Source organism: Haplochromis burtoni, unplaced genomic scaffold, assembly GCF_018398535.1.
Source record: "Haplochromis burtoni strain Fernald_Lab_line unplaced genomic scaffold, NCSU_Asbu1 Contig_403, whole genome shotgun sequence".
Lineage (NCBI taxonomy): Eukaryota > Metazoa > Chordata > Actinopteri > Cichliformes > Cichlidae > Haplochromis > Haplochromis burtoni.
This window is the reverse complement of record NW_024582764.1, coordinates 353,386-377,615: the sequence shown is the minus strand read 5'-3', so window position 1 is coordinate 377,615 and position 24,230 is coordinate 353,386. Positions and strand designations below refer to the sequence as shown.

Below are 24,230 nucleotides of genomic sequence, written 5' to 3'. Positions count from 1 at the left end.
TACCTCTAGCAAGCACATGGAGGGCTGTGCGGTCCCCCAAAGAAATGCCACCCCACACAATTACTGACGCACTGCCAAACCAGTTATGCTGGAAGATGTTGCAGGCAGCAGAATATTCTCCATGCTGCCTCCAGACACCGTGGAGAACTGTCACATGTGCTCAATGTGTACCTGCTGTCATCTGTGAAGAGCACAGAGCGCCAGTGGCGAAGTTGCTATTCTTGGTGTTCTCTGGCAAATGCTAAACGTCCTGTACAGTGCTGGGCTGTAAGCACAACCCCCACCTGTGGACGTTGTGCCCTCATGGAGTCTGTTTCTGACCGTTTGAGCAGACTTTTTGCCACAGCTCATTGATGTGCCATCCTGGATGAGCTGCACTACCTGAGTCAGTTGTGTGGGTTGTAGATTCCGTCTCATGCTGCCACTAGAGTGAAATCACCGCCAACATTCAAAAGTCACCAAAACATCAGTCAGAAAACACAGGTACTGAGAAGTGGTCTGTGGTCACCACCTGCAGAACCACTCCTTTATCGGTGATTTCACCTGTTGTCTGTTCCATTTGCACCAGCATGTGAAACTGATTTTCAATCAGTGTTGCTTCCTAAGTGGAAGGTTTGATTTCACAGAAGTGTGATTGACTTGGAGTTACATTGTGTTGTTTAAGTGTTCCCTTTATTATTATTTTTTGAGCAGTGTTTTTATGCCTTTAAGAGCTGGACTTCCATGCCACCATTAAAGAAGTCACACATGCTCCGCTCGCTATATTTAGCAGACATAGATATTTTCAAAATGTAACGCTGAATAAGAGAAACCTAACCTGAAACGGACAGAGTGTGTGCAAGCAAAGAAACAGCAGAGTGAGCGCTGCAGGGACGTCGCTAGTTTATGTGTCGTCCTCAAAACAATGTGCCTACACTTCCCATCGACCCCTTCGGTAGGACGAGCGTAACCAACCGTCTCTCAAACAGCCTTTTCGACCGTACCAGCTGTGTGCGCGCTGCTTCTTCGTCTGGTCTTACACCTGGAAACATGCTGCTATTCGCCCTGAGACAGCTCACACGGGTAACTGTGCCGTTAAATATATTTCTACGCTGTTTTGCCCCCGGTGTTATTTTCGGTTGGGTTACTAAGCTCGTATTTCTGCGTGGTTGGCTGTTTGCTAACGACAGAGTTTACTCTTTACCAATTCACAGGCTTGGTGGGGTTATGTTTCTTACTGCAGCTCAAGTGTGCAGTTTATATTTAGCGAATGCAACAAACCGCTAGCTGTTTGCTTTCTGTCCTTTATGCATTTCATTTCAAACTCGAGGCTTGTTTGCTCGCCACCGGGAAGCTAGCTGCCAGTGGTTAAGTTCGGTGAACGCAACTGGGTCCACGTGATGATGCAACAGCGACTGCTCAGTTTCATCATGTTGACAAACTGCAACAAACTACAGGGATTTAAAGTGTATGGTTTTTAATAAGGGGGCACATGAACCATATTTAAAGATATGATATTCAGTGAGAGCGTGTGCGGCAGGGATGTGTTTTCATGCTTAGAGTTGTTGATGCGTGGACATACATGTGTGTTTTTGTGTCATCCGCACAGCTTGATAGATGATCAGAAGGGAAGAATGCATGCAGTGGTGTTGAACCGTGTATCGTCTGCCTTTGAAATGGAATAAGAGTTTAAATAATATATGCTATAAATATAAAAAACAAATTAGGTTTTGATCATGAAAAAAGATGCTGAATAATTAATTTTAAAGCCACACTTTGTTTAATTTATTTTGTAGTATTATATTCATATCAACAAGCTTTGAAAATAACTCAGTGTATTCAGAGCTAGTTCAGTATGCTTGGAAAGTCATAAATATAAATATAAATATAAACCCTGGTGACCTACTTTTGTAAGGTGTTGTTTTGGCCTACTTGAAGAAGTTGAGGGGCACACTGTAGGTTTGGTAACTTTGTCTGTTGGTGTTACACCACTTTATCCAAAAGGGAAAAAGCTGTAGGTATTTTTAGCTGGTTAATGAGTGGCTTTCATGCTGACAGGGGCTTTAATAAAGTCGAGTGAAGTCGAGCCCTGATCCCGATAACAGTTTGCAGATAATGCAAGCACAGGTTAACGGATGATAATATTCAACACTTGAAGAAGCTGGTTTTGGTCCAAATAATGTTCAAACTGCTAAATGGGCCTCATAGGTCTTGGTGGGAGCACCAAGAAAGCACTAACACCAAATGTTCTACACGGGGGTAATTATGTAACACACGTGGGTGTTTTGTCCACCTTGAAAAGTAAAAGTCATTGTTTCAGTCACACCAGCAGCTGTTTGACTCTTTATCCTCATCAGTATTTACTGCTGTCATAAATACTTTATAAAAATGTTATCACAAGCTTGGTATTTAAAATAAGAAAAGAGGATACAAACTAAACATGCTAAACTGTAACATAATCAGGATAAAAAAAAGATCAGATAAAAAAAAAAAACATATACAAATGTCAATTAATAAGGAGACAGGATCCAGATATTTGGTGTAGATTAAAAAAGAAGCTAAATGGTTTAAAAATATCATTATAAATTCACCAAAAGTTTAGTGCTGAGTAACATTTTATAAATGATTAATTATTTTATCAAGAGTCCCAGATTTTTAATGAACAGGAAAAAAGATTTTTCCAAGCTTAGTACGGACTTCCAGTGAATTACATTGATATGAACAAGTTTGGGATGCCCCAGATACAGGCGTGGTTTAAAACGTCCTAATAATGTGCTGACAATAACATACAGCTATCTATATCATCTGTTATTTTATCTGGTTGGGCTGTTTGTTTGTTTTTCCTCCCCCGTAAAAGATGCAGTGATGAGCGCTATAAAAATCAGCAGTAATAAACCTGACTGCAGAATAGTAAACTGTATCCAAGGGCTTAAGAGTGGAGGCAGAGGCATGCTTATAAATCACACCACCATAATCCAACATGGGGAAAATAAGCTTTTCATGTAGATTTTGGCTCCTTTTATGAACAAGAAATCAGGTTTTTGTCTTAATTTCTTAAAGATTGTCTTTGTAACGTTCCAGTGCAAATTTATCATATATTCAAATTAAAATCGGGTCATTGAACAGTGAGGACAGTGTACTAGACTTCCACATTCCCAAAGTTGATTGGGTATGCTGAAAAACTGAATCACATACTGAACGCATAACAAAGCTGACTCAACATTTTCCCGAACTTTCATGTAGTTTCTCAGAAAGTTTAAGTCTAAATCTCATGTTTTCAGAGCTGGTTTTAAAAGTCGCTGCTGTTGGTGTTTTTGACGTTTTTCATGAAACTGAGTGGTTCACATGCACTCACGCTGTTCTTGTTGAGTTTAATTTGGTGTGCATCTTGATTAAAGTTTTAATGGACTCACAGGACAGGGTTTGTCTTGTGGTCAGGGCATGTGATTTCAAATTGAAAAATATTTCTGTGTGTACTTTTTTTGCTACACTTGACTTTTTCAGAGGATAGCGTTGAGATTTGTCCACAACGACGTCTTTCTGTCAGGGAAATAAATTTTGTGATTTAAGCATTTTAAAGTTTTTCCGAGGATTTAAATCCTAAAATTACTCTGCTCTTTGCTTCATAAAATATAACAGGACATTGGAGTAAAGGAACATCTTGGAAGGTTCTTAGTATCACTCCATTTGTGATTCTGAATGAGAGTGGCTTTCTGATGTGAAGTGTGACGCTTATTTTGAGCGACGAAAATTAATAAAATATAATTTTATTATAATATTTCAAGATCACAATAACCTTCCAATTTTGAACTTAAAAAAACAAAAAAACTAACACTAATAAAATACAGGGGTTGCTGACCACTGGTCTAGCCAGTACCAGTAGCTTGAGCTGGGGAATTTAAAACTCAAATGACTGAGAGCTACATAAAGCTCCCCACTCTTCTGATTGACACATTTATACAACTAGATGGCTCTATATAAGTAAAAACATTCAACAAATCCTTTTTATCCTAAAACAAACTTATGATAAAAGAAACCCCTCCTCTTGGTTTAACCTGATGATGTCAGAAATGACATCATAAGCACTTTAAAAATCAGGAAATGCTGGATGGGCCATTCCCCACACCTGACATACATGAAGACTGAAAACAAAAATGCAACGCAAGTAATCACAAATGACTTAATTCTGCAACATCTCACATGATGAAGCATGGTCAGTCCAGATTAGATAAGCAGGAAGTGCTGAATCTGTTCTCTATATTCCTTCTGCTGGTACACTGAGGCTGTAAAAGTCGGTCCCAGTTTATAGAAGTGCTGATAGAGGCATAATTGAACAACCATGCTGATTATTGATATCACGAAAACACGCCAGCTTCTAATTATACCAAGCTGCATTAGAGTGTAAGGAAAGCGCAGTAGTTGAAAGGAGGCAAATGTCTCCTTTTTGTACAGGACAAATTAGAATCACACTTTAAATATATGAAATGATCAAATAAATGGTTTAGAGAATTGATGTTCTTTGTAATAGGACAGCTAGCAGCAACATGGTGACCAAAAACTGACAAATGTCCATGAAAATTCAGCAACTTTAGGAGATGACAGGGACTTTAACTGCACCATGATCTGTGGCTACCAAGTCAAACTAATTTGATTTCTCAACTTTGAGATGATAAGCTTTCAGCAGGCTACAAAGAGAACGACATGATTAGGTGGGAAATATACAATAGTTGTACCTGGAAATCCAATACAACCATCTGTTAGCTGCAGGATGATGGACACACACACGCACACTCTCACACTCTGGCAACTCATGTTAGTCCTCATGACCCAGTTTGGTGCAATGACACAGTTTTAGAAAACATTTCTACTGTAACCGCGATATCTGTGTAAAGCTGACAAACTCTAAATCAAACCTTTTCCTTTCTGTATTTTCCTTCCTCATATTCCCAACTTGTCTTCCACCCACAGCCGCTGTGCCAGCGAGTCCCTGCTTGTCTCAGTGCACGTGCCCACCAGTCTCACGCTGCCACCCGTGCAGCGGATGAAGATCGTCCTTGGACGGGTCAGGAGAGCCTGGCTCAGGATGACCCCGAGATGTGGAATCTGCTGCAGAAGGAGAAGGACAGGCAGTGCCGTGGTTTGGAGCTCATTGCATCTGAGGTACTAGATCTTAGAAATGTAAATTTAAGTGCTTTTGTATAAGCCTTTTTTTTTTTTTTTTTTTTGCTTTTAGTGTATAATTAGTTAACAAATTATAGTGGGGATTAGGGCTGGGCCATATCATGCCATTCACGGTAATACCGGTATAACGTTGGGCAACGATAAGAAAAGGAAATATCGCGATAGAATATGGGTAAAACGTGCATGCGCAGTGCCTTTGTTTTCATACGCACATGGTGGAAAAAGCACGGCGGCGACGGAGAATGAGAAGGGCGAAAGTGGATCATTGAATGAAACGGATGAAGCACAATTGGTTTGTAAAAATGCTGCAACTTCAGTGGTGTGGAACTGGTTTGGTGTTTGTCCGTCAGATACACACCAAAGCACAATTTTTGGTAGAGCATGCAAGTGGGCCGCCGTTATTACCGAACTGATTTTATGTGGTACACGGCGCTCAAAAATGTTTTAGTACGACTTTGCTAAGCTACGAAGCCACACCGCTTGATTGTCGGAGCACTGCGGCTACCGTAGTCAGGAGCCTCGTGGAGTGATACGTACTGTGCTTCAACATAATATTACCGTATGTGTATAACCTTTTGTGGATATTATACATGGTTATGCTGAGGATATGTCATCCAATTTCCACTGGAAATTACTTTTGGCTAAACTGTCAGCAAGGAATTTGCATTTGCACTGTTAAATTTTTATATAACTTTAATGCACATAAAAAAAAAACATCTGCTTGTTTAAGTGAAAATACATTGATGGGTTTTTTTGCACTAATAAACTTGTGGAGTTGTAAAGTATTTTGTCTCGCGTCAATTATATCGTCAGTTATATCGTTATTGCAAATTTTCAAAAATATATCGTGATAAATATTTTTGGCCATATTGCCCTGCCCTAGTGGGGATGGAATAGGCTGCACAATAAGTGGATTAACATGAATATAAACATATATTGAAAGTCAGAATAAGTCGGCACACACCTTTTATGTTAATGCAGAAATGGTTTTGTTAGGAATAAATTCATATCCAGCTTCCTGTTAATTCATTATTCACTCACTGAGGAACTGTACACAGTAGGCTGGAAGTCATTCAAACTTGACTTCTTTAATAGTAAAAACACTTATAAGAAACTCTGCTTGTTGTGAGCGAGACTAGCTCAGTTATCAGAAAGATTTGGGCAGATTTTTGTTTTCATTCCAAGGCTGGATGGTGTGAAACGAAACATTTTACTATTCAGAAGAGCAGACAAGGTTTTATCTTCTGCTGTTCCTTCTCTCTCCTCCTGTTTCTTCTTCGCCACAGTTCAGTGGAGTATGTCAGCCCCCTCTCAACACAAAGCCTGACCACTCTAGTGTGAGATAAAGCTGATATCTTCATTCTGCCTCCTCCCCAGCTCACTCTGCAAGTCACATCACAGTACAGCTCAGACAGACATTCCTCCGATTAGAAGACGTACAGTTTTCCACATGTGTACACACAATATATGCACAGCAGTTGGCGTGACAGACGGATGCAGTAGAAAGCTGTTAGCTTCCAGGTGAAGCATTAGAATAACAACACACCACGACCACCACCCCATTCAGAGAGGCAGAATTCAGACTTTATTTATCTCTGTTCATTTTATGTCCGATCCTGTTACTGACAAGTGTGACGATATACAAGAGAGACATGTTACACAGCCAGGGCTGCAACTACTGTGGCGAAGAAGAAACGGAAGATAAAACCTTGTCTGTTCTTTTGAATAGTAACATTTTTCATTTCACACCAAGCACAGTTTATTTGAATCGGCCCTGCTTTTATCTTTTGTTCTACCAGTGACAAGGGAGGTGCTGTTCAAATCATCCACTGACAACAGTTTTATCAAGTTTCTGTGCAGAGTAGATTACTTTATCAGCATTTTTGTTTAAATTGGAGCTCACATTGTGCCTGCAGTAGCCACACATACATTTTTTTTATTTTAGACAACCAAATCTGTCATATTTAGGGCTGTTTTGGACCTCTGAATTTGGTAAAGCTTTCACTATTTCAGTTAGGCCTGAAAAAGATGGAATTCAATTAAGTCTGAGCGCAGCAACTTGTTCTGTTTGGTGCTGTTTGTTTTGGCTGTACAGTGGGGCACAAGGACACAGTGTTAACTTGTCAAGTGAGTGCATGTAGGAGGAGATGTATGAAAGTCTGTGTGAGAATGTCAGAACTGGATGAGCATGTTTGCAGGTAAATCTGGGTCTTGTAGTTTTAATAACACACGTTGACCCATGAATAGAAACTCCCAGGAAAACAAACCAAAATAATCTGAGCTATACTTCCATGGGAGGTGAAGAAAAAATGGATGATTTGATTAAAAAAACTAAACAAAACCCTTTTTCTGCAGATATTAATATAATAATATCCACCCATCCATTTTCTTCCTCTTGTTCAGTTCAGACTTGTGGAGAGGCGGAGCCAATCTGAGCTACCGTAGGATGTGAGAGACAGCCTGGACAGAGCTCTGCCAGTCTGTCGTAGGGCTAACACAGAGAGACAGTATTACACTGATTGCTTTTAATCAGGGAAAAATTTCCCACCATCACTTCGCAGACTTTAATTTTCTGTCGTTGTCCCATCTGTCCACTCGTGCCATTAATCTGAGTGTTCGCTTGTGTGTGTTTTCATTGCAGAATTTCTGCAGCCGCGCTGCTCTGGAAGCTCTCGGCTCCTGTCTTAACAACAAATACTCTGAAGGCTACCCAGGAAAAAGGTAGGTTTTTATTCAGCTACACCTCTGTTTGTTAACATGACTGATATTATTTTCAGTTAATGAATTTTCTGTTATTTCCTTCAGATAAGTAATGACTGCAAATGATAGTGCAGAATTAGTGCTGTACTTAAAGGCTTTGCTTATACCGATGAGTCTACGCTATGGAGGAAATATTTTACCATAATGTATACCTGTCATAGTGTTTATTTTTCCCCCCCAATATGTTCTACCTGCTGAATCTCAAGCAACAGACAAATAGACAGCAAGTAGCTGGAGATTGTTGTCGGGTGTATAAGCAGTTTTCATCGGGAGCTGACTGTAACAAAAACACATAAGACTGAATGCTGGATTTACATCAGATTTGAATGATATTTATTTGCTGTGTTTGCTGGGAATGCACATAAACAACAGTTCGCCACATTGGCCTAAAAGGAACTATTGTGCGTTGTGGCCAAACAATTAATCACTGTAGGTTTAAATACTAACAAAAAGCTGAAATTAGCAGGTTATTCACAGTAGTTCATGTTTCCATCTCCACCCTCAGGTATTATGGTGGAGCAGAAGTGGTTGACCAAATTGAGCTGCTCTGTCAGAAGCGAGCTCTGGAGGCCTTTGACCTGGATCCAGCTCAGTGGGGCGTCAACGTCCAACCGTACTCTGGCTCTCCTGCCAACTTTGCCAGTTACACCGCTGTACTCAATCCCCACGATCGTATCATGGGCCTGGACCTGCCTGATGGTGGACAGTTAGTACTCACTGTTGCTGTAGTTTTGCTGTACCCCCCCCCCCCCCTTTTTTTTTTTTTTTTAAATTCATAAATCTGATTTTTCTGTTTTATTCTTTATGTATATATTGTTTGTTTGTTTGTTTGTTTGTTTTACTCCAGTCTGACTCACGGCTACATGTCTGATGTGAAAAGAATCTCTGCAACCTCAATCTACTTTGAGTCAATGCCTTACAAGCTAAATGTAAGTAGAAAAGCTTTCTACTGATATCTACTGACACCCGTTTATACCAGTGTCGAATGATTAGCTGGGATATACTGATGTATTTTTTTTATGTCTTATCAATGTCAGTGTGAGAAGTCTTCCAAAAGTCAATAAGCCAGCAAATACTAAGAAAGTCCAGTTTTCAGTATGTTACAGTAAGATGTTTATAACGGGTTCAGTGCTGTCCTTGCAAACTGTATTTTCTGAAACGTAATCATTGACCGGCCAAGGCCATTTCCTCTATCTGCCTTCTTTACTGCAGACTGCAACAGGACTTATAGACTACGACCAGATGGAGATGACGGCCAAGCTGTTCCGGCCCAAGCTCATCATCGCTGGCACCAGTGCCTATGCCCGGCTCATTGACTATGCCCGCATCAAGAAGGTGCACAGAGAACTCTCTGCATTCACAGCTCACCCCGTGTTCACCCCGTCTTTTTCTGTTCTGTTGTGTGCTTCACTTTTCTTCTTCTTGTTATCCTGTATCAAAAGGATGGATCAGCTTTGTGTTTGTATTTAAAACTTAATCAGCTTTTTTGAGGTGACAGCTTGGTCCTCTGTCACCTTAAAATAGAGGACAAATGTATAAGAAGGGCCAAAAACCATCTGAATCTAATGCAGATGGAAAAGAGAATGTATTTTCACTTCACCTTTTAGGGCTAATTAAACGCTTTTGTAAACCACAGAACAATGGAACTTTCCTGCCACATGTGTATACATGTTGGTCTTAATTTTATAACTGTTTCCTCATCCTGCCTCTTTTTCTTCCAGCTGTGCACCAACATCAATGCCTACCTGCTTGCTGACATGGCTCATATTACTGGCCTGGTGGCAGCCAAAGCCATCCCCTCGCCCTTTGAACATGCCGACCTGGTCACCTCCACCACGCACAAGTCCCTCCGTGGAGCAAGGTAAGGTCAAACTGTAAGAGACACGGGTGGGAACAAAAATCAAATTACTGAGAAGCAAACCTGGTTTGGTTTTTAGAGAATAGTAAAAGTGCTTCATCAGTAAAAGATTCTGTTCTGTCCAGGGCTGGTCTCATCTTCTATCGGAAGGGTGTTCGCTCAGTTGACAAAAAGGGAAAGGAAATCATGTACGACCTCGAGGACAAGGTCAACTTTTCTGTCTTCCCCTCCCTGCAGGGTGGACCTCATAACCATGCCATTGCTGGTGTAGCAGTGGCACTCAGACAGGTCTGCACAACCTTAAGAACATGTTGCATAAACTTCAGTCAGTAAAGGGAATAGTGCAGGGGTAGACAACTCAGGCCTCGAGGGCCGGTGTCCCTGCAGGTTTTAGATGTGTCCTTGATCCAACACAGCTGATTCAAATGGCCAAATTACCTCCTCAACATGTCCTGAAGTTCTCCAGAGGCCTGGTAATGAACTAATCATGTGATTCAGGTGTGCTGACCCAGGGTGAGATCTAAACCCTGCAGGACACCGGCCATCGAGGCCTGGAGTTGTCTACCCTACTCCAGGGGTAGACATTACAGAGCCAAATGTAAAGGCTAACTTACTGTACACTTTTGGTTCTGTGTGTCCAGGCACAGTCTCCCCTGTTTAAGGAGTATATTGACCAGGTGCTAAAGAATGCCAAGGCTATGGCTGCAGCTCTTCTCAGCAAAGGCTACACTCTGGTATCAGGTAATCTAGTGTGCACTTCTTTACTCAGCATGGAGCATTTAACACTGAAAATTCATCTAAAATGTCCTGTAACAAAATGTAAATTACACAACAAGAAAAAAAGCACAAATCCAAAAATGATTTTTTTTGTTTGTTTTGATGTATAGCCTTCAGTTTATATACTCTGCTCACTCTGCAGTGTATACATACACCTTTCTTTAATGCCTTAGTAAATATTTTCAGCCAAATAACTGGTAAGAGTGGAAGATCGTACCAGTAAAACACATTCCTAGCGTATTTTTTCCCTTAATCTCGTGTAATGTACGGGTGACTTATTTTCCTCCTATTTATTGAAAACTGGCTGTTCCAGGTGGGACCGACAACCACCTGGTCCTCGTGGACCTGCGACCTAAGGGTATTGATGGTGCTCGAGCTGAGAGGGTGCTTGAGCTTGCGTCAATCACCGCCAATAAGAATACCTGCCCCGGAGACAAGAGCGCCCTGACGCCTGGTGGCCTCAGACTTGGTGAGAAACGGCTTCACATCACACTGTGTTTGCTGGACACACACCAGGAGGTGGTCATACTTCTTAAGGATTAGAAACCACGTGCTTCCCTGTATATTCATTTGAAATCTTAATTTAAATCTCCCCCATCTCAAGTGGCTTTATCGTCATTCCAACCATGTGCAGTGGTACAGTACACAGTGAAACGAGACAACGTTCCTCCAAGGCCATGGTGCTACATATGACATATAACAGACAATCAACACAGGACTACATAAAGTGCAATGTGCAAAGACAGTGCAACACCAGACAGAACAGAACGATACAGACACAACAGTGCAATGAAATTTCTGGATCTGATGTGGTGATCGGTTGTAGTTTTGACACATCTCAAGGTTATTTACTGACCTTTTAAGAAGCTCCCACTCTATGCTATTTTTTTAAAGACTATAAAGCAAAATTAGGGGGAAAACACAAGAACAGGAATTAAAAGATCTAAACTGGAAAAGAACAATGGGAAGTGCATTTCAAGCTAAGTGATGTGTTCTTCTCTGTCAGGTGCTCCAGCCCTGACCTCGAGACAGTTCAAAGAAGCTGACTTTGTGCAAGTTGTCGAGTTCATGGATGAGGGTTTCAAGATTGCCTTGGATGTCAAGAAAAAGACAGGTGAGCCTGCTGTGAGGAGGGGGGCAGATTAATCTGTAGCTCAGTGGATGCCTAAAACATGTTTAAACTCTTTTTACCAAAGCACAGTTTGAAACTGTTCATTATTAACTGTAATAGCATTAGTGAATTTATAAAGTCAATTATAGTGCACGGTCTTTAAAATTGCTGCATGAGAGAAGACAAAATGCCCAGTGGTAGTGAAACAGAGGAAGCTAAGAATAAACATCTGAGCATTTCTCTTTTCTGTTGTTGTTTGCAGGAAAGCTCCAGGACTTCAAGAACTTCCTTCTTCAGGACCCAGAAACGGTGGCTCGCATCGCAGATCTGCGCCACCGTGTTGAAGCTTTTGCCAGGCCCTTTCCCATGCCAGGGTTCTCAGACCATTAGCCCACTGTGGACTCACGGGTCTATCACAGCCAGATGGCAGAGAGCCGGCAGGGCAGAAGTGTGGATGGAGTGAAATGTGGCTGGAGCCTGTGAACTGAAATGGCTTGAGTTCACTTTTCCAATCATAAATGGGAAATAATTTTTTATACTGCTTTGCAGTCACGAGTCATCTGTTTGGGGAAAAACATAGCTTCCATGTTGAGTTAAATAAACAATCAAATGTGACAGATTTTCTAGAGCAGAACAACATATTTTCTATTGTGTGTGTGAAGATTTTCTTCTTCACATGATTTCTTAACAAAAGTGTGTGGAAGAAAAAATTAGCAACAGTCAGTGTCACAGTCTGACTTGGTAAGTGCATGATTAGCTACTGTAATAAGGTGCACGGAGTCTTACTTCATTTGAGTCTTAACTAACGTCACTAATCTAATTTCAATGTGAACGGGTGTGCTGGAAAAGAGGGGATCAAAAATTACACCAAGATCTTAATATATTTTAATATACTATATCTTAAATATGCAACACTAACTGCTTTTATAATAGGTTTGAGATGCACGTTGTCGTCTTTTGGCACTGCTTTTCTTCCAGCATATCATAGACGCAGGTTAAAATTTCTATATTTTATTATGTCAGAATAATTCTAAATAACCAAATGGAATCGTAAATAGCATTCCGTATTAAGTCATACCTTTGGTCTGTTTACAAAGAGAAATCTTTTCTACGTGTTATTTAAAAAGTATTAATTGTCATGTCATTTCAATCCATTTTCCTTTATTTTATTACAAGAAGGATTTTGTACTGCTGATATGTGGTTGTTGTTTTTTTCCACTGTGGCTTTTGTGTGATGTAAAGTGAGAAACTGAAAATCAAGCTGCTTCAGACTACTTTGTTGCACATTTGGTTTAAAGACTGTTCCCAGTACAGTGAGAAGAGTTGTCTCGTTCAACAATTAAGAACTGGATGTTAGAAATTACGTGGTACTTTTTCTTTGAACAAATGCAAATAAATGATCCATGTCACAATTCAGCCAAAATACATTTTACTGCAGTGTTCCCAAATCTCTGATCTTTGCTGTACACAAAGGTTTGAACCAACCTTTTACACATTTTACTAATTTTATTAGTGTCATTCTAATAAAGTCCAGTAATGAAAATGGGGTCAGTGTTGTCATTAATATTTACATATTTGTTCTTTTCTTAGAGCCATAGATGATTAAAATAGAAAAACGTAGAGTGAAAAGACTTTTTCATGTCTTTGTAAATCAGTTGTGCTGACATCGTACAGAATTTCCTTACTCGCTGCTTGCAGTGTTCTCATTTGTAGCACTAAAATATCTCTCCCTCTGCAGCCCACCTGTTTTCTCAGTGCAGGAGAATGCACAGCTGGCAGACTGGAGGGGGCGTAGCTGTAAGTATGTGTGTCGATAGATGTGTCTCACAAAGTAAACAAGTCATGCATGTGAGAAAATGAATAAAAGAAAAAGTTTTGGGGGGCGGTTCTTCCTCTGAAGATTGGAGTTCAGTCAAAAATAGGAGCACGAGAAGATTAACTGCCTAAACACTGAAAGAATTGCAGTTTTTGGCTTTGTCTTAGCTCATTTCTGCTGTGTTGGCTGTCTGACAGAATTTGGGGGACTTTGTACCGAGTCACTACTTCCCCATTTGAACTTCATCAGGCGAGACCCGGAGAGGACTGCAGCTGTGACCATGACGCACTTCTTTTTTACTCTACCTTTCATCTCAAGACAGATATCAGAAATCAGCATCAACCAAGAGTAGATCAGTGAGGTTAAGATCAAATTTAGGTGATATAATTATGATATTCTTATTATCTGATGCTCTTGCTAAATTGCTTAAATAAAACAAGCATTCAAAAGTTAAAATTTTAACAGTAAAGGTTAAAACTTGTGAAAAACGACCGCATTTTTCATTGGTTCAGAAACTAATTCCTGCAGTATATTTCTGAATCTATTCATTCTGCCTAGAGGATCATCAGAGGAGTCCTGCACAGTTAACGGGTGTGGCTGATGAATTGCACTTGATCTGCAACACTACTCATGCAGTGTTTCTTCTGTTAGAGCTGGACAAGTCTGCTCACCACCGGCTTGAACCAGTTTCTGCACTGCCTGTTAAAGTAAAACTCAGAAACGATGACCTTTTAAACGGAGAGCCAGTCCAGACTTCCTGTCCATGGATCACCGGTTGATCCACAGCACGTGCACATGACATCAGAGCCAAAAGCACTAATCAGTGCAGTGTAAGGATACAGAGTTATCGAGCACTGAGAGTAACCCCAGCACACTTGCGCCATCATGCTTCGATATCTGTCATCACAAAGCATTTTTATGTAAATATGTAGATAGAATAAGAGAATATAGAATAAAAGAAAAAACAAAAACAAAAGAGGTGGTGGTCAGTATCCAGGCTGTGAGGGGTCCTTGATGATGATGCTGGCTCTCTGCTGAGGTCTGCCAGTATAAATGTCTCTAGTGGAGTTAGTGAAGTGCCAATTGCCTGCTCTACCACTCTCACCACCCGCTGCAGTTTTCTCTTGTCCTCCACAGTACAGCAGTTAAACCAGAGTGTACAGCAGTAGGTCAGAAGGCTCTCAATGGTGGAGCGGTAGAAGTTGATTAGCGGTTTTTGTGGTAATTGGGCCTGATACAACTTCCTAAGAACATATAGCCTTTGTTGTGGTTTTCCTACCTGGTGGGAAACGTTTGTGGACCAGGTAAGGTCAGCCGAGATTTGGACCCCGAGGAACTTAAAGCTTTCTACCTCCTCTCCATCAATGTAGAGGGTGGAGTGGTCAGATCGCTTTGTCCTCCTGAAGTCAATTACCATCTCCTTAGTCTTGGCTGTGATCACATGTAGGTTGTTGTCATCTCTGTAGGCTGAATCATCATTGTACTTGATCAGTCCTATAATGGTCATGTCATCAGAAAATTTTATAATGGTGTTATTGGTGTGAATTGAAGAACAGTCATGGTTAAGAGTATAAGAGGGGACTGAGGACACGGCCCTGTGGAACGCCTACATTCAGAATGCAGATGGAGGCGGTGTGCTCTCTGTGTTCTGTTGCTCAGGAAGTCCAATATCCAGGTGCACAGTGAGTCACTGAATCCTAAGTTGCTTAGCTTTTTTTAACCAGTTTGCGGGGTTGAACTGTACTGAAGGTGGAGCTGAAGTCCACAAACAGCATTCCCACATAAGTGTTACTACTGTCCAGATGTGAGGGGTTGTGTGAAGAGCTGTTATTATGGCATCCTCTGTTGACCTGTTTGCCTCGTATTATGGGTCGAGGTCTGCAGGAATAACAGCCTTAATGTGTGACATGCTAAGTTTCTCAAACCATTTGGCAATTGTGGGCAGGGATATATTATAGATAGTCATTTAAGCAGCTCATCCTGTTCTTCTTGGGTACTGGAACGATGGCTGACTTAAAGCACGATGGTACTACAGACTGTAGTAGTGAGAGGTTGAAGATGGTGAAAACCTCTGCTAGTTGGTCTGCACATGCTTTAAGCACTCTAAGGTCCAGCTTGAGGCAAATTATTTTCCCTTTTTTGTCCAAATAAGTTGAAGAATGTAATGTCAAAAACGTTAAAATGCCAATCTTTATTTTCAGAGAAAGTAAAACATTGCACAATAAAACCTTTGAACACTGGCTCCCTCTAGTGTTAAAATTACATCTCTACATCATCCACCTCAGTCTTGAGTTTGTTGCGGAGGCTGTAAAGAGAGGTTTTAGGTCACTCATTAAGTTGTACTAGCAATAGGGGGAAAAGGCTTTGATAGGACTTAAGGCCATCATAAAATCCCTTGACTGAATGACTCAATGTGGCACTACTTTCCAAACCATCTGGGTAAAAAAGGAACACCATTTATATATAAAATACAGTCTTGCAAAGTCACCTGGTGAGGTAGGAGTGGACGTCAGAGAAGCCGTGATATTGAGCCAGGGGGAAGAGGATGCCGGTTGGGCAGCGGCCCTCTCGCTGACGACAGAAGCTGCAGTTGCAAATGCCTCGACAGGGAGGGCATTTCCAGTCCTGGAGAGAAAATGAAGGTTTTAAAACCCGAATCTACGGGTATGATGGGAGGTCAATGTTTCTACAGGTTTCATTTTTGTTATAATTTTATACATGACCCGTGTCCTAATATCTCTATACAAAACTTTAATAATTAAGTGTGTGTGTGTAAGATGAACAGTTTTTTTGCTTTTGCACAGTTCAGTGTTGGGGTATCATCAGTCTGACCGGATCAAGCAGCGCTTTTTTGACATCCTCTCCATATCGGTTCCTCAGGCACGGCCCGCAGAACTGACCCTGAATCCCACGGCAGTCCTCACTGCGACAGCACGTCTTTGTGTCAACAGTTTTCTGGCGGCACTGATGACACGTGGAACCCTGAAAATATATAAAATACATAAAACTAATGACAAAAGGTAGCTTTACATCATTCCCTAACCAGCCTCAACAGTCTCCAAATTTTAGATTGTGTAAATGCATTTTTGATTAAACTGCTAATCTACATGTGGAGCTAGACTTGCTTTCTGATCATACGGATTTATTATGAACACCATTCAGCACAGCCAGGTTTCTGGCTCGAAAAAACCCTAAAAACACCAGTCTGAGCTCAGGACGGTGGTTTATCTTTATCGGTTGTCTCTCTGCTTCAGGTTCTGTGCACACTCAGATAAAAGGTTCATTTCACAGGTCACATGACTCTTCTTCACAAAACGATCCCTACGAGTGTTGCTTATTCCAGACACATTATCTGATGATGTGATACAATAGTGATTAAGATTCTTTAATGAACATAAATAATCTGCTCCTAACCCTGGTGATTTAACCAAGTACACTTTCATGGTACATAAAACTCCAAGCTTGACATGGCTGACTAAGCCGTTAATCTTGCTTCATAGAACAACCCTCAGTTCTTGGGTGTTTATGCAGTCTGCAGTGTTATCATTATTAGGTGGAGAAGAGGGGAAAAAAAAAAAAAAAAAGCATACCAAGCTAGGTTACCTAGCCACCAGGCTAAAGTCGATTTATCTGCCTCTGGTAAATCTACACCTTAGGTGAACCGTAACCTCAAACCCTTCTGTGTAACCTGCGCCATCACCTGCTGTGCACCTCTCTACAAATGTAACTACACGTCATGGAAACACAGCTGCACAGGCATAAACATGGGAACAGTGTTGGCTGCTTGTGCAGGCTTCGTTGTAGCCTCTACAGAGCAGAAGCCTAAATTCAGTTTAAAGGGAATGGCATGGTTTTGTCGCTCTGTCGCTCCTTTACCTTCTCAGTCAACACTTGACCTACAGAAAGCGTCATCTCTTTCAGGCTATGTACAAAAACACAGGCTGCATATAGAAAATACTTCACTTTACATAGCCAAAGATAAAGGCAAGCGCACCATCATGAATCCCACTTAAGAGCACCAAGCAGAAGGTGGAGATCACAAATGTACACTCATAAAAAGGGGTTTAAATATAACTGTCAGATGTTCTCTTGACCGTAGGACACAGACAGGCTTGCCACGAAAGCCTAAAGAATAGGTTTATTACTATGTGAAGGCAATGTGTACAGAATTTAAAAAAAACAAAACAAAAAGAGTGTTTATCTCAGAAGTCCTCATCCAAACATGTATCCTGATCACCTGGAAACACTGAGTGCTAACGGGGTTTGAATAACAGCGGCAGTGAACTCACTGTGACACTGTTGTAGACTTTCTCGGTCATGTTGTCTGCGACCAACTCGAGATCATCTTCTGTGATTTCTTCTACCGGACGAATAACGTGAGGTTTGCTTCGATTACCTCGTGCGACGCCACGACGCCGTGGAGCTTGGCGTACCTGAAACAGATGATGAGAAGAATAATCCACTTAGCTTCAAGTTTTAAATGGATACTGACAAGAAACAGATTAGAGAATAGAGCAGAATAAAATGATGGCTTTCACTCACTGCCACACTCCTTATCACTCTGGTTCTCTAAATGTTTGTATAGTGTTGGTTGAGGAAAGCATACGCACGGTTCAGAACACTAATGTTTATTAGATTTTCTTGACTGCCATCTATTTCAAAGCTAAACCAATAAATAAATCACATGTCAATATGTACATTACTGCACTATATTGAACAAATGCTCCAAAGGCCTTGTAGACTTTAACTGGCTGCTGATAAGTGACAGAACTGACCTCCAGCAGCTCCTCCTCCAAGCTGAGCTCCACTTCTGCCTCCTCAGCGGCCAAAGGATCCTCCGTTCCCGACATGGACCTTGTCAGCCTGCGAGATGCCCGCTCTGGGTTTCTCCTGGACTCTCCTCCAGTCGCAGCAGATCGCGGCGGATGCTGCAGGAGTGATACGATCCATAAGGAAATTCAAAAATTCAGAGATCTGCTGAAAATTCCTACATTTTCCACGACACTCACAGAGCTTCTGTCTTTTGCCTTCTGTTTTCCTGCTTGTTTCTTCAGCAGCCCTGCACCTCCTGGCATTTTCTGTAGGTCTGCCATCAGCTGAGCCAACTGTTAAAGATGAGCAACAGGAGTCACTGTAGAAGGTCAGCACTTGAAAGTATTATTGTACTATTCACTGAGACCAAATTTGTTTGTTTTCACATCAGTTTGTCACATTTTAAACTCTGTATGTGGTGCCGTGTCTGATTTACCATGGCTTTGTTGGCTTTAATGTTCTGCTCTCTCCTGGCCAGGAAAGTGTCCGACGCATCATCTGCTGAATCAGAACCATGGTCCTCAGTCGAAGCAGGCCGAGCTGCTGCTGCCTCGCCATCCTCGAATTTCACGTGTCTCTCCTCCTTTGTCCTATTGCGCTGTCCTGTCCTTTTCACTCCTTTCTTGTGTGTCGTCCTCTCCTCTGCATCCTCATCGTCGGTAGACTGCTGGGTAGAGGGAGCTGAGCGCAGAGCCACCCTCAGCCTGAAGGGCTTAACTGTAGAAGTAGCAGATGCTTTAGATGTAGTTTCCTCCTCCTTGGGGAAAATGTCAGGCTGAGCTTCATCTCCAAAACTGCAATTCTGCTGAATATCAACACAGAATAACAGATCTTTTTGCCAAATCCCTTTACAGAAGTAGTCTGTCTGAATGAATGCAGAGTAAAATTTCTGGATTTGGCAACACTTTATCGTGAAACAACCAAAATACATGCCAATTCTAATTATTGCCAGAGAAAACCCATTACATCTTTAAGAATCATTACAAAAGAAAAAGAGAATACAGATTTATTAGATCATAAAAAGGAGGTTAGTATCAATTGATGCTCAGAAGAAGTGGTAAAAATCGTCTTCAAATAAAACACATTAGCTTGTAGAGTTGGTGCTTTTTTCTTTTTTCATTTTAAATGTCTTTTTTTCTTTTTAAATGATGTATATAAACAATTTAAGCCACCTCTCAGCCTAATGTGTCCCACATAAACAACCACTCCAAGTTAGTGCTTGGCTTTCTGGTCACCCCAGTATATATGAAGGTTTAAAGGTCTAAAACCAAACAAAATCCTACCTCATCTTTGAGTTCAGTGTCGGAAAAGCCGTGAAATGTCACATCATTTTCAGAGTCCTCCAAAAAAACACCAGCTAGCTCCGTTGTTAGCGAATTCATCCTTAAAACCGTGCCCCAAAGACAGAAAAATCACCAAAATTAGCCTCAAAACCTGTGTAGGACACGTTTATCTGAACAAACAGGTAACCAAATGCTACTTTATTGGCCTCTCTGTCGCCTCTTGTGTGTGTGTGCCTAACCTGGACTGTGGCTAGCACCCTGCTAGCCTGTGAGTTTTAGCTAGGCTCCCGCACACCTGCAAACACACCTTCAATTACTCGTTTTAATTGCCCGCTGATTTCAAAGCTGCCCGAAAATAAAATAGATTATTGTGATTTTGAGGGTTAAATTAGCACGAATTTGCTGACGTTATTATATGACCTTTTTTTTCTCTAAAATTAAGCTTTTTTCTTTATTGTATGTTAACAAAAACATGACGTTTGAGCCAGGAAAACTACAGTTTGAAGAAACCGACCCCAGAAACGAAGAGCTTCATCCCGCTTGCTGCTGTTTGTGATAACAAAATGGTAGCTAAAATTATTTTGATTTCACGTTCATGTGGTAAATAATGCAGTTAGACTAGATATTTTTCTTTTCCTACATTCTCCAAACTGCATTTTGTGGCTGATTAGCAGTGAAACACCAGTGAAAGGTGTGGAAGGATGTTTATCTTCCTTAATCCTGAAGGAGAATATCCAGCCATCATGCCCTGAAGCTCATCTCACTTGGATTGATTAATGAATGATCAGCTGACTCTGTGGCCACCTCTGTGATAGCTTTATTTATGTATAGCATAACTTAAAAAAAAAAAAAGGTAACATTTTACATTTACAGTTATGCTCAAATGTCTCCATCTGCAGGTGGCTTTAAATTATGAACCTGTACTCATCGTCAAGAGATCCTCCACGTACTGAAAAAACTGGATGTATGTAATATGTTTGAATATTTACTCAGGTATTCCAGTGACACAACCCAGGTCATACCAATGTGCAAAAGGCCTTTTGAAGTATCATAATTTGAAATATTACACTGATTATAGCAAATAACTAATCACATTATTTATGGATTAATTTAATGTAGCGTCAGTTTTATAGTTTATTTCTTACAATGTGCTTTAGCTAATTGTGAAACTTTTATGAATTGCACAGAGTCTGTGTTGATGTCATTGGTGACAACAAGCATAAAAAACTCAGTTCTTGGACATTAAAACTAAACCATGTAATTCACTGCGGCCATCGTGTCTGCTGTAAACAGATTGTATTAACCCTTTTGAAATCTGTGTATTGTTGAACAATTTCCAAGTGCTGATCCATGATGTCATGGGTTTTATGTGTTGCCATGAGGGCATGAGTCACAGGTGAAAATAACTGTCAAGTCAGGCGTGTGTGTGTCACGACACACACCTTAACTCCCGACTCCACCCATTAAAAAAAGATCACTCGGATTGTTTTCGGTTTTAGCCATGTTCCCATGTGTGATGGGCCATTGCCACTGCGTAAACAAAGTGCGCAGCGTCCCTCCCAAAGGGCGTGGCTTCCTGATGTGCTTCTTTAGCCTTCCGGGAGCTGGATGCGGAAGACAAACACGAAACTGCTCTTTCGGAATTCCTGAAACTTCACTGCAATCGAGGTAGGTTCCAAAGGTAAAACCTGTGAAATCTTTAGATTTTGATGCAGTTATTATAAGTGACACGTTTGGGACAAACAGCTAAAACTCTCAATAACGACTGACTGAGTGTGCTGAACTTGCTGTGTGGAGAAACATGGAGAAAGTGTTGCGGATTTACAAGCTGTTGAGCAATTATGATTTCATGTTTTGTCAGGTCATCTTCTGTAAGCATTTAAGCCTTTGTTGTGTGTTGTATTGAGGTTTATAGCAGCGATGAGCCTTGTTCTGTACTGACAAGTGCTACAAAATGTAACAGTTTCCACGGTAAACACTTAAAAACAAACAGACGACAGATATCAAGACCTTCATAAAGGGAGGATCAATTGAAGGGGTTTACTTTGGTTTAGTTTTATTTAGGTGTTCGCATTAAACTGCTTACTTTGTGCATCCGTGTGTACACCAAACACAAATTGTGAAATGAGAAACCGTGACAGCTAGAGGTGATCAGGTGAGTAACTGCCTCTGGCTCTGATGTCTCTTTGCCAACAACCAACCAAAAAAAACCCCACCAGATATTTCTCATTGTTGTTGAGGGTAAACACCGACTGCTTTTCCCTTTTGTTCTGTCTTTGTAAAGTGAATATCTGGTTTTGATCTGGAAAAATGAAGAAGCCACTGATTAAATGTTAACTGCTGTTTGTTTAATTTGGGTAGAATCACGAATTCAATCAAGATATACCGAGTGATATATTTAAGTGTTATTTTAATTTAATCCAATATTTTTAAACTGCATTTCCTTTGTCTTTCCTCTAGGATTTTTCTGTTAGGTCAGTGTATATATAAACCATGTGGCCAAATCAAGGTAGGACATCAAACATGATTACCATTTAATTATGATGTTTTATGTGTGTCTATAATTGCTTAATAGCTTAGGAGTTTGAAGCATACAGTGTGTAAGATGGATGTGTGCTTTTACTTGTATCAGGTCCTCCTCCTCCAGTCGGCCCACCAAATCCTGCCTTTCCTCCTGGCTACAATCCTGCTTATCCTGCTGCCCCTCCTCCAGGAGCATTCCCCCAGCCTCCACCTCCATACTCTGCTGGCCAGTTCCCAGCTCCTATGAATCCAGCCATGGGACCATACGGTGCACCAGGGGCAATGCCTTATGGAGCTCCTGGACTTCACCCTTATCCTATGGCTCCAGGTGGATATCCAGTTGTTCCTCCTGCAGGTGTTCACCCAGGTCCATATCCACACTCCCCAAAAGGCGGCAAACACAAAGGTTGTCATCCTCATCATGGAGGGCTAAATCCCATGTCTGGAGCCTTAGCCGGGGGAGTTGCAGGAATGGGAATGGGGCTAGTTGGGCACAAAGCAAACAAAAAGATGCACAAGAAGATGAAAAAGGCACACAAACATAAGCACTACAAACATGGCAAGGTGAGACTGGGTTTAAATTTAGAATGTCAGAGTTTATGGTTTAATTTTTAAGTTTTGAGTGAAAAGAGCAAACAGTTGGTGGTGACTTTTAAAACCGTGTGTTTCTTTGTTCACTGTTGAAGATGGCTTAAGCAGATCAGGCATTGTTTATAATTTAAAATCTATATTTTAACTGTTTTAAAACGATTAACAGATGTATAATTTCCTGTTTCTGTCTTCACAGTCCTCCAGCAGCAGCAGCAGCAGCGACTCAGACTGAGGCGACTGGTTTGAAGCATGGCTTTCACAAAAAAAGCTGTGTAACAACAGCACAGCGCAACTATTAACTACTAACAGTTAACTGTCAATGCATTAAAGCAGTTCTTATAGCCTTTTGCAGATTTTTGCTGAGTCGCAGCAAATCTCACATGTTCAGTATAAATGTATGACACTAGAAATGCATACAGCAGCTCTTTTTTTGTGTGTGTGTTACTGTCACAACTTTAATCGGCACTGGGATTCCACCTCATGTTGAATTTTACTTTGGTTTGTGGTTTTTAGGTGAAATGTTGCAATTTATCTACTGTTACTATTCTCTAATATTACAATGACAAACATGTAGATAACTGAAAAAGAGACTGCAGCACTGTGCAGATGATTTTCTTAATGTAATTAAGTTAAAAGGGATATAGAAAATATAGTTAATTAAAGGTATATATTTTTTTTAATTTTATGATCACTACTGTGCATGGCTGCAGAAAAAACCTGTTGCTTGTTAATATCATTTATTTTAAAGTTAAATAAATAAATTGTATTAATAAATGAAGTTACATAAAAAGTCTATGGTGTGTTTGACATTGCTCAGAAAGATCTAGATTTTTTTTTTTTTAAAGAAATTGTAATAAATGTTATGCTCACTAAGGAGACAGATTTAATAGAGAAGATACAAGAATTTAAATACCTGGTGTCAACCATCCAGAGTGAAGAAGAGAGTGTAGGGAGGGTGGAGACCAATCAGGGATGGTTCGTCCCAGAAGGATAACAGCAAGGGCAAATAGAAAGGTTTCAAGGGTTTACTGCTATGATTTTTGGTAGAGAGGAGGCAGAGTTGAAGATGCTCTGAAGGTTTTCACTGGGATTTAACCAAAATGGGACAGGATTAGACGAGTGTATCGGAATGACAGCTGAGTTTAAGCAGTTTGAAGAAAAAGTCAGAGAGGCAAGGCTGACATGGTGCAGAGGAGGTAGAGTGGATATATTGAATAAAGGATACTGAATATGGAGTTGCCACGCAGAAGGAAGCTCATACAGAAGATTGATAGATGCAGTCAAGGAGGACATGCAGAGGAGGATGCTAGGGATAGAGAGAGATGGAGGCAGATGATCTTCTGTAGCGACCCCTAAAGGGAGCAGCCGAAGAAGAGGAGAGTAAGGAATATTACGCCCTCTAGCGGCTCCTTAAAAAGTATTTTATTCAGCTATAAAATCTGAATATATTAGAAACTACAAGAAATCTGAAAGATATCTTAAAACTTTTTCTGTTAATTTATATAAACAGATAAAACACGTAGACAGTCTGTTATTCCC

General features: G+C 40.7%; 3 protein-coding genes across 6 annotated transcripts; 2 read left to right on the top strand and 1 right to left on the bottom strand.

Annotated features, from left to right (window-relative positions):
* The first annotated feature begins 930 nt into the window (after positions 1–930).
* Positions 931–13,209, top strand: LOC102307393 (serine hydroxymethyltransferase, mitochondrial). The gene is made up of 12 exons (XM_042212954.1): positions 931–1,062; positions 4,948–5,139; positions 7,802–7,881; positions 8,426–8,626; positions 8,768–8,849; positions 9,133–9,255; positions 9,642–9,781; positions 9,904–10,066; positions 10,420–10,519; positions 10,869–11,024; positions 11,562–11,669; positions 11,929–13,209. Exons 1-12 carry the CDS (start codon positions 1,030–1,032, stop codon positions 12,054–12,056), a joined length of 1,506 nt encoding a protein of 501 aa, XP_042068888.1. The 5' UTR covers positions 931–1,029; the 3' UTR covers positions 12,057–13,209.
* A 2,440-nt stretch (positions 13,210–15,649) lies between these two features.
* On the bottom strand, positions 15,650–19,928 carry LOC102306785 (cell division cycle-associated protein 7). Of its 3 annotated transcripts, none has more exons than XM_042212955.1 (9): positions 19,817–19,928; positions 19,578–19,677; positions 18,731–19,099; positions 18,492–18,587; positions 18,258–18,410; positions 17,772–17,915; positions 16,315–16,464; positions 15,971–16,107; positions 15,650–15,787 (listed from the first exon to the last, which is right to left on the bottom strand). In XM_042212955.1, the coding sequence occupies exons 2-9, from the start codon at positions 19,674–19,676 to the stop codon at positions 15,742–15,744; spliced, it is 1,194 nt and encodes a 397-aa protein (XP_042068889.1). In that variant the 5' UTR covers position 19,677; positions 19,817–19,928; the 3' UTR covers positions 15,650–15,741. The 3 variants fall into 3 exon arrangements, with proteins under 3 accessions (XP_042068889.1, XP_042068891.1, XP_042068890.1); XM_042212957.1 differs by having other exon boundaries at positions 18,731–19,096; XM_042212956.1 differs by having other exon boundaries at positions 18,731–19,096; positions 19,578–19,924.
* Positions 19,929–21,123: 1,195 nt separating this feature from the next.
* On the top strand, positions 21,124–23,484 carry prr13 (proline rich 13). 2 transcript variants are annotated; one of them, XM_005944321.2, is made up of 4 exons: positions 21,124–21,245; positions 22,038–22,086; positions 22,210–22,664; positions 22,888–23,484. In XM_005944321.2, the coding sequence occupies exons 2-4, from the start codon at positions 22,071–22,073 to the stop codon at positions 22,921–22,923; spliced, it is 507 nt and encodes a 168-aa protein (XP_005944383.1). In that variant the 5' UTR covers positions 21,124–21,245; positions 22,038–22,070; the 3' UTR covers positions 22,924–23,484. The 2 variants fall into 2 exon arrangements, with proteins under 2 accessions (XP_005944383.1, XP_005944384.1); XM_005944322.3 differs by having other exon boundaries at positions 21,150–21,258.
* The last annotated feature ends 746 nt before the right edge of the window (positions 23,485–24,230 follow it).